Source organism: Acipenser ruthenus, chromosome 29 (assembly GCF_902713425.1).
Source record: "Acipenser ruthenus chromosome 29, fAciRut3.2 maternal haplotype, whole genome shotgun sequence".
Taxonomy (NCBI): Eukaryota; Metazoa; Chordata; class Actinopteri; order Acipenseriformes; family Acipenseridae; genus Acipenser; species Acipenser ruthenus.
The window spans coordinates 7021178-7031468 of NC_081217.1; the positions used below are offsets into that span (position 1 = coordinate 7021178).

Below are 10291 nucleotides of genomic sequence, written 5' to 3' on the forward strand. Positions count from 1 at the left end.
CAATCAAGATGAGGAAGTGGATCGGGAGGGATGTGTGGGGCTCAGTTGCTTACTGTCCCCATTGCAGCATCACTAACTTGGTTATGCGATGCATTTTCTTCATAAATCATAAAATATACCATTGTTTGCCTTGTTTTTAATATGCTGTACCATACCTCTCTGGGTATTCCATCAGGCTTTCACTATAATGTTTATAAGTGTAGATGTGATTGATATATACCGGTATCTGTATAGGTCCTAGAACATGGCAAAGGTTGGCAACAGTTCTAATAGTGAATATTTTTTAAAGAAAAATCTATAGTGAATCAATTTTATTTAAATTAAATGTTTCTGTAAAATACAGTAAATAGTTTGAAACATTAATTGTGTGGGTTGTTTATTGTATTTTATTACTAACACGTTACTCTGCAGTAATGTTGTGTTGAAAAATAACTGCTAAATCCAAAAAAAAAAAAAAAAGTGGATTTCTACGCAACTTTATCGTTCTATCTTAAAATATATATATTTTTTAAGCAGGTGCAAAAAACTACATCTTGCTAAGCACACTGCTCAGTGCTAGCAGTGCTTTGTAAAACTGGCCTCTGCTCTCTGCTGGCAAGTCCCGGTATCGCTACTTACTCTTATTTCCCAGCATGCCAACTTCATACACATAACAAGATGGCGCAGGCTATATTTGAAGCCCTAGAAGGTAATTAAAAACTACATTTCCCCAAACTGTTCTTTTATTACCAAAACTGCCAAGACCTAGTTTTATACACCATTTTCTTCTTTCATGCAATACGGGTATTTTCACGTGTCAAGAGAGAGACAGTGTGATATAGATCTCTGTAAAACTGTGGAAAGTGCTGTTTTGTTGTATCTGTGACTATGGCTCCGAAAAGAAAGTCGTTTTCCATGGAAAAACTAAGGTATTCGCTGCAGTAGGGTGGGATTGAACGAATGCTTTTGTGTGGGGTGCAAGTGTTGGCGTTTTGGGGTGTTATTTTGAATGTTTAGTGTTCGAGTAGAGGGGGCGGGTGTTACTGCGACAACAGCCGCTGAGTGCCTCAGAAGATGGCAGGAGGAGACTGGCATGTTGTTGGAAAAGCGGCGGATGGAGCGGAGCCCAAAACGACGTAGCATTGCCTTTTTTTAAAATTAGAATACGACCAAACGTTGATAAGACTGGTTTTCAGTACACTTCTTGTTTTTTCGTTTCTGAAACCATAAACCGTAATTTAGAGAAATCAATGATGTTTTTCATTCTTGATTATTTTCAGGAACATAAGCTATATGTCTCCACACGGGGGCGCTATAGTTTAAACATTTTGTAAAAATGTTAAATTACTGTAATGGTACTGTAGTGCTGTATTTGCTATTGCACTGTGCATTTTTGTACATAATAGAAGTTTTATAGATGGGTGACTAGCCAATTCAGGGTGCATATTGTTTTATAGTATAATTTACTTTCAGTATAATTTAATATCAGGCTGTGCATAGCTCACAGGGCCCTGCTACCTTAGGCTGCAATCCCAGAGCTAAGCACAATCAATTGGAACCCATTGTACAACATATATCATTTTTTGCCACCCATAGCCAAACAAATACTTTGCTATTTTCCCCTTAACCTTATCATGTTTTTATTTTAGAAAACAAATTCTTAATATAGCAGCCCCTTTCCCTCTAAACCCAAGGACAATAACATAAATGAATATTTTTCAACCTCAACGTGTATTGAAAGCAAGGCCCTGTAAATATTTAGAAATGTGAAATGTTGAATACTTAAATTCTAAAATTCTACTGCTGCTCTTAGTAATAATACTAATAACGAATTTGCTGGAAATCATGAACAAAGTAGCATTTTGATTGGTGATAAAGAAGGAAAAAACACGTGGGAATAGCTGAGTACAATAGCATGTTTTGAGAGCTGTGAGGGTAACAATCTCCTCCTCTCGCAGGGCTGGACAATCAGACAGTCCTGGCTGTTCAATCCCTATTGGACGGACAGGGTGGAGTCACAGACCCAACCAATCAGAATGTCACGGACACGTCTACCATTCAGCCAATGGGTGAGTACTGGAAGATTTACAAGCTCTGTGTGTCACATGACTATGAAACAATTAACTTATTTATTTATACATTGACTGAGAGTATTGAAGGCCACTGTCCTTGAAATTGAGTTGCAGGTCACCTGACACGCATTGGGTCTGACAAATCTGTGTCGTGTATTGACGGCTAAGGGAAAGGACACGAACTACAAAATCTGAACGCGTATCGTAAAACTATATTTTTTGCTAGTAAATGCCTGTCATGTTCATCCATTCCCTATGTAGGTCTCGGTCATTTCCCCTGGAAGGCATCATTTACCCCTTCAATGCTTTTCTGTCATTAACCAACAAGCTTCTTTCCCTATTGACCGACAAGCTTTACAACCAGTAACACGTTTTGACCTCGTAGACACTGTTCAGGTGAAATGACCTAGAAAACGAACCAGTGGAAACAAGGCAAACAAACTGACAACTATCTTTGTACTACAGCAGATATTATTTGTTTCAATGTAAAAACACATTTTCTAGACTTTATGTTTCTTAGCGTGTTTTAAGACCTTTGAATGGAATTGTTCTTAGCGTGTTTAAGACTTTTGAATGGAATTGCATGACAGGTACGGTTTATTTTGTTTTAGCTACAAACCATGTTAAGCAAACCTCAAAGTTTCTGCTTTGTTGATCAGGACTTCATAGTTCAGCCCTTTAGATGAATCGTTACAATTGGAAGGGGGAATGGAGCGGTACCTGCTGTGTTATGAATGCTGCTTTTCCACTCTCTGTCCACAGACGATGAGGATGTCTTCCTCTGTGGGAAGTGCAAGAAGCAGTTCAACTCGCTGCCAGCCTTCATGACCCACAAGCGGGAGCAGTGCCAGGCCAACACGCCCTCCCTGGCCACCGTCTCGCTGGCCTCCAGCAATGTGTACACCTCCGTCCCCTCCATCAGCTCCGTGCAGCAGAACCCCTCCTCCAGCAGGCAGGTCAGGCTTTATTTCAAGCACGGGAGAGCTCTGCAGGGGGATTTCTACAAGCGCACCACTAACTGTCTTGTTAAAACATACCTATCGGTTGGTTTCACAAACAGCGTTAGCACTAATCTTGGACTTTCTTACATTGTCTGAAACATGTCAGTCTTGTGATCTCCACGTCAGCTGTTTGCACCCTATTGCCTAAATAAAAGTACCCTCTGCACGGCTGTTTAGCTGTCCTTACAAAAGTGATTGTGTAATGGGATTTTTATTTAGACATCAGAGAATTAATCTGTAAGAGTGGAGGGTATTGAAATAGGTTCAGATGACCTAGACCATTGATCCAGCACATACAGTAGATCATACAGTAGGCAAATCTTGACTGGTTGTCTGTGTTTGGTCTCTAGCAAGTGTCCACCTACATCACAGTGCCCCAGTCGCCTCTTGCTCACACGCTGGTCCAGGGGAATGTGCTAGTCAGCGACGATGCGTTGATGTCAGCCATCTCTGCCTTCACCTCGATGGACCAGCCCATGACTGCCATGCAGCCACCTGTTCAGGTACGTCTGCTGATAAAAGCAAGTCAGGCTGCACAGAGTTATTTGGAATCCCTCAACTATCAGGAAACTCGTGGTTGTTTTTCAGAGTAACCTGAGCATGCACACAGGCTCATCCTACCTGCAGCACGGCCCACCCCCTAGCCAGCCGCCATCACTCTCCTCGCAGTCCAGCAATGCCGTGGTCCAGATCTACAGCACACTGCCCCCCATGGCAGGGAATGGAACAACAGAGGTCCAGACCCTGGGACTGCAGCAGTTCCAGCAGATACAGGTTGGGTATTCTTGAATAGAGATGATTTAAGTATTGATTTGAGGTAACTTGGTGTGGACAGTCCTGTTTGATTTTTTTGTGCAGGTCCCCAGTCAGTGTGTGGAGAGCATTGCCTTCAACACGCCTCCAGTCTACAGTCCAGGGAAGCAAGGCTTCAAGACCAAAACCAGCAGCATCTCCACAGGCTTGACCAACAGCAACCCTGGAGAGCTGCCAGACTTTGATCAGGCTGCCAAGCCTCGGCCCTCAAAGAATGACGTGGATGGACAGGAAGGTATGAGAATAGTTCTGTGAGATTTGGTCGGTAGAATGAGTTTGTTTTGCCATAACGTTCGAAAGTATCAAGAAACAACATCCTAATCAGTCACCTGACACTAATCAGAAGCCGTGGCATTGGTGCAAAGAGAATGGAAATGAATACCATGGAGTTAAAGTTTTCAGTAATGGCAGTGTATCAGAGAAAAAGTAACATAATGTCTGTACAATAATGATGTGAACTTTACACTATCTTATAATAACTTCACTGAATATAGCTACCCCTTTGTGAAGTTTTTTTTTTCTTTTTCTTAAAGGTGTCCCAGTAAAAGGAAAGGCTCAGAAGCTAAAGTGCAATTTCTGCGACAAAACATTCACCAAGAACTTTGATTTACAACAGCACATTCGGAGGTAGTCTGCAATAGGATGACGACAATTGAACGGCAGCTCTTTGAATTAAATGATATTTTATGAGGCTTATATATTTGATATAAAAGCAATGCTAGAACATGTTGTCTTTTAATAGTCTTCTGGTACATCTCATGTTCTTGAGACTTGAGAAGAACCAAGAAGTGGTATCTCAGATATGCCGTGTCTGGTGAACAGCATGGTGACTAACCTGGTATACAGTCTGTCAGTATGTGGAATAACTGTGTGCCCTGTGTCTCAACACAGCCACACAGGAGAGAAGCCGTTTCAGTGCATCGTGTGTGGCCGTGCCTTCGCTCAGAAATCCAACGTGAAGAAGCACATGCAGACCCACAAGGTGTGGCCCTCGGGCATGGGCACCACTGTCTCCCGGCTGCCCATCACTGTCAGGGTGGTGCCGGTGACCGGCACTGAGGAGAGAGAGCAGCTGACAGAGAAGGAGAACACAGGTACTGCCGGCGCCATAGAGCTGAGAAACATGATGGCGCAACTCTTTCAATGTCTGAACTACAGTGTTGTTTTCCATAGTTTCAGGGTCTTGTACAAATACATTAAAATGGGATACAAATGAGTGTATTCGATTAGTTTAATGGTCTTCTGTTTTGAGTGGGGTTTCTTTTTTCTGTAGTACTAGGATGGTCTTGAGTGGAGTAATTTTTCCTAGAGCTGTGTACAGGTGTTGAAAGAGTTAAGATGTCTCTGCCTGAAAAGTTGAAGTTGTTTTGTCAGTAAATGTCTGGGTGCGATCTTCAGGAATTTATTGAAATTGACCGTTTCCTAGTAGGAACACAATTGCAGAGGTTAGATATACCATTAAATAGGGGTAATTCATGGAGCCATTTTGCTTTGCAGGTGAGTGTGAAGAAGCAGACAGCGATGCCCCTCTTGAGGCAGACTGCCAGGATGGCAAGCTCAAGCCTGCAGGGAAAGCGGAGAACAAGCAGATCATCCTCATAGACAGCTCCTACCAGTGTCAGTTCTGCGCCAGCAAGTTCAACACCTACTTCCAGCTCAAATCACACATGACCCAACACAAGGATGAGCAGGTGTGTGCACAGCAGGACCGCGCTGGGAAAACCTCATTGCTGGCAAAACGCTTACTATTAAGGAAAATTACCTTATGGGAAACAACATTTTAGGGTTTTTGCAAGATGTTTTATATGCCATTCTAGGATTTACTATCCCGCATGTCTCTGTTTTCTCTTAAGGTGTACAAGTGTGTGGTGAAGCCCTGCTCTCTGACCTTCCAGAAGCTGGAGCTCTTCCTGGAGCACATCCAGAGCCACCAGGAGCAGCTGACATACCGCTGCCACCTGTGCTGTAAGGTCTTCACCTCGCTGTTCGAGCTGGGCGTGCACCAGTACTCCCATAACTACTGTCCGCAGCAGAGCCCCCGCAAGGAGCCCACCTTCTACAGGTGAGCCGGAAGGATAGGTGGTTCATGTACATCCTTCGTTTAAAAACTAAGGTGGAGCCGAGGGCTGCGTTTACAGTAGAACCGGTCATACAGTATTTGGCAAGTTACAAAACTCCATTACAAAACAGTTCTTCCCTTGCTTTGTCAGTCTACGGTATGTCAAAGTAATCCGACAGGTTGTTTATTGCACCGTGCGTGTTAACCCAAGAAAGAAACACAGTAATTATATGAATCCCTTTCTTGTTTTTATTTAACATGGATAAACTGGGCAGTTACGTGAAGTGACAGCATGGTAAAAGTGAAACTGAATTACCAAACGCACCATCTTTTGAATCCATTCGGTTTACTGTTTTAGACCCATAATAAGATATGCATGGATCAGTTTCCCATCTGTAGGTTCAGTTGGTAGCAGCAGCATGTGTAAATGGCATATACTAGAGGTCCATTGACGAGTATAAAAGAAATTAAATTCCTGCAATATTGCTGTACCTTTAGGTGCTTGAAGTGCCAGAGCAAATATTCAACACAGGAGGCCCTGGACCAGCATCTTCAAACAGCTTCTCACAACTTCCCCTGTCCCCACTGCCAGAAGGTACAGTACATCACAATAAATAACCGGTACACTACTGTACAGTACAGCAACGTGCAGTAAAGCAGGGTACAATTAACAGCACATTAGAGCGCAGTTCAGTCTAGTAAAGAGGGGAATGTAGCTCGGAGTATTCCAAGTTGTAAAAACACAGCCAAACTTAGCAATGGACTACAAGAGATTGCCATTTGTTAATAACCTTTCAGCACCTGATGCTTGCATCCTAGCACTGCTGACAGTAAGATCAGCGAATATCAACAAGCTTCTGGTCGGTTCATGGAATATAAAATGTGCGAGTGATTGTGTTGCTCCTGTCGTCTTGAATCCAGGTGTTCCCGTGTGAAAGGTACTTTCGCCGCCATCTCCCTACGCACGGGGTGGGCGGAAAGTTCAAATGCCAGATCTGCAAGAAGTTCTTCAAGACGGAGCACTACCTCAAACTGCATACCCGCATTCACTCCGGTGACTTTGAACTTTTCAAACGTTTCTCTGAATGCACGTACTGCACAGGTCTCTTGGTAATAGCAAAAAGAAACTTGGTAGTAAAAACTAAAGTAAATTGTGTTAAAGGTTATGGATGAAGTGATTGGGCCAGCCTGCTGCACATGAACTCCAAATTAAGTTGTGTACATTTCAATTATTGATTTGGCCCATTAAATGTTGCTTTTGAGTAACAAATCAAATGTTATGATCTGCAGGAGAAAAGCCTTATAAATGCAGTGTATGCGATGCCACATTCAACCGCAAGGATAAAGTGAAGAGGCACATGCTGATCCACGAGCCCTTTAAAAAATACAAATGCCCTTTCAGGTAAGCAGAACAGAGTTGGCTTCTACTGGGACAAGTTATTGTGTCTCATTTTTCTAAAGAGTATATAGAGGGAAACATGATTGGGTGGGTGGTTGTAGTTGAACAGCAGCCTCAATCTTTATTGATCCTACTGTCTGTTCTTTTTATTGTGCACATGTTGTACATCTTTTCCCCTGTGCTTTGTCTCACAGAACACATGTAGGCTGCACTAAAGAGTTCAATAGACCAGACAAGCTGAAGGCACATATACTCTCCCACTCCGGTAAGGAAACGTTCTGGGGAAAGCAGAAAATTGTCTGGCTCAGAGTGCAATCATGAGATTCATTTGAAGGTTGATTAAACAAAAAAAAATAAGATATTACTTAAAGTACACTTTAGCATATTATGTTCTCCTTATTAAAGATGGAATCCTGTTTTAGCCAGGCAAGGTTAAAACAAGCTGTTTTTTAATCTCTTCAGTTTCCTTGATCGCATTTACATGTCAATTCATTTTTATGTTTAAACCCAATGCTAGTAGGCATGTAAAAAAAATAATAAAATAAAGATTGGAGTCTGAGATGTTTAAAAAAAAAAAAAAAAAGTGGACTTCAGCCCTTACGGAACATTTCACAGTCACCCCACAGAACAATTATTGTGTCTCTTCGGGCTGTGCTGTGGTGCCCACTTTTGTCTGTCTTGTTTTTCAGGCATCAAGCCCTACAAGTGCCAATACTGTCAGAAGGCATTCAGCCGCAGGGCCCACATGCTGGAGCACCAGCGATCGCACACAGACAACTACAAGTTCCGCTGCCCTGCCTGCAACAAAGGCTTCACCCGGCAGAAATACTTCCGGGACCACAAATGCCCCCAGGTGGGCGGGACAGATAAGCAGGGGCCGGACAAAGGCAGAGCCAAAAAGAAGCAGCCCCGCCCCAGGAAGGCTGGAGGAAATGCCCAGACTGGCGAGGAGGCAGGGCTGTCCCAGGCTGTGATTGGACAGGACGGGAAGGTGACGGGTCCGGAGCTGGGAGAGGAGGAGGAGGGCATGCTGGCGCCCCAGACTGTGCTGTCAATAGTCGTGGGAGACGAGGGGATGGATGATGACACAGAAGAGCATGGCATTCCAGAGGGGGATGATTCAGAAGCTATGGGGAACAATGAAGACCTAACTGAACTTCAGACCAGCCCAGATGTCGCCATGTTGGCGGTGCCTGTGTACGTACAGACTGCGGACTGAGAGAGTGGGGCTGGGGATTGATACGGGACTCTCTAATGTTACCTTAGGTAAGGTAATCCAAGATTGGTTTTTACAGATCTCAATTAAGAACTAGACAATTGTGTCATAAAACTAACCATCCTGTTCACTTGGATTCTGCATTCCACAGACTAATTGACCATATTGGGACAAAAACATTTCCTTTGCAGAACATCAACAGTGCAGGCAGCGTCATGTGTGTTTTAGTTTGGAACTGTTAAATATGATTTTAGTTTTTATCTTTGCGTTGCTCCCCGAGAACTACAGTACAGTCTAACGTACCCATTTCCCTGGAGGTTTGTGTGCGTCGTGCAGGCAGGTTGGTAGATCCAAATTATCCTCAGGGAGGATTGCAGTCTGCAGCGTCCAGGATTAGAGAGGCGAGAGGGCTAACCACTTAGTCAAGGCACCTCTTGTCATGTTTAGAATATTGAAAAGCTAGGGTGTGGTACTGCTAGACTCAACACTGATAAATCCTGCCAGCAAAAGCTGCACAGGGGACTTGTAAATGCAAACAGTATTCAGGGTGTTTTATATTAAAACGTTTTAGAATCAAAAGTATACAAAAAAACAAAAAAAAAAACAAAAGCAGAAGCACGCCGCGATCATAAGTTTTTCTACAGCTTTCATTTGCATTATTTATTACATTCTTCTGCTCATGTTACATATTTCACATTCTTTTTCTAGTTTTGTGTTTTATTTTGCTGCAGCAGTTAAATGTGTTATTGCTGCTACTGATAACAACAGAATGTGGTTCCGATGTGATTATATTGTGTTATACTTATCATGGCACGACTGAATTATTTGAAAATCATTTACATTTCTTTAAAAAAAAAAAAAAAGGGAATTTGTTAAATCTACTTGTTTCTCATGTCATATTTCAACTGACCTGCCTAGTAAGATATACAAAAATAAACTCAACACATTTTCTATGTCTTCAGTTGATTTGGATGATTATTTTAAATGGCATGGGTACATATGAACACTGGCATAAACTGGCAGAAATATCCTTTAGGTGGTGGTCATGAATATGAGGGATGAAAACAGCGGCATGTAACAGCTACATGTTATGTAAGGAATAAAGTACACCTAACTGTATACAAGAAGGCTGTAACCCATCAGTGGCTTCAGGGGTTAAATAAACTACACAAGCACTAGTTTAAGTGATGTAACAGTGTTACCAGAAACCCGAGATGGAAGTCTTAGGATTTTTTAAAATGTAGTTACGCAATAGTTAATAAAAGTAAATGCAGTAGTGCCAGATGACTTTGACAGGGAGAAGCGCATAATGCATATCTTGTGCTGTCCACTGAAATATGACAAACATATCCACTTAACCGGCAGCTAAAGGGCTGGGTTTAAGAGAGAGAAAACAGCACTAGTCAAAAGATGTTGCAGTCACATTTCAGTTACCTCCGTCCCCCTCCCCGTCTTTGGCTCATATGAACTCTGAGCACCTTTTCCTCTGGAACTCGTCTGTGAAAACACCCCCTTCAGGCAGAGCAGGTGCTCTTACACAAAGCTGTGAGATGATGTTTTAAACGCATTAGAAAAAATCATTAAACACTGTTTATATCCATCGCTGTTCAGAACTGTATAGAGCGTTTGGTTTTTAACAAACGACTATTTCACTAAAAGGACCTTACCTGCTTGACTCAAAGCCATTGCTGTGTCCACTGGAGTAGCCAGGAATAGAAGCGCTGTCCCTGCCAAGGCAGCCAGGCACTGTTA

General features: G+C 42.6%; 1 protein-coding gene across 2 annotated transcripts; it reads left to right on the plus strand.

Moving 5' to 3' along the window:
• Positions 1-575: 575 nt before the first annotated feature.
• Positions 576-9496, plus strand: LOC117427010 (zinc finger protein 341-like). 2 transcript variants are annotated; one of them, XM_034045344.3, is made up of 15 exons: positions 576-688; positions 1938-2048; positions 2814-3007; positions 3403-3555; positions 3641-3826; positions 3911-4100; positions 4399-4492; positions 4757-4959; positions 5363-5556; positions 5719-5927; positions 6423-6519; positions 6846-6978; positions 7215-7326; positions 7518-7588; positions 8013-9496. In XM_034045344.3, exons 1-15 carry the CDS (start codon positions 658-660, stop codon positions 8540-8542), a joined length of 2508 nt encoding a protein of 835 aa, XP_033901235.3. In that variant the 5' UTR covers positions 576-657; the 3' UTR covers positions 8543-9496. The 2 variants fall into 2 exon arrangements, with proteins under 2 accessions (XP_033901235.3, XP_058860384.1); XM_059004401.1 differs by lacking the exon at positions 576-688 and adding an exon at positions 786-908.
• The last annotated feature ends 795 nt before the right edge of the window (positions 9497-10291 follow it).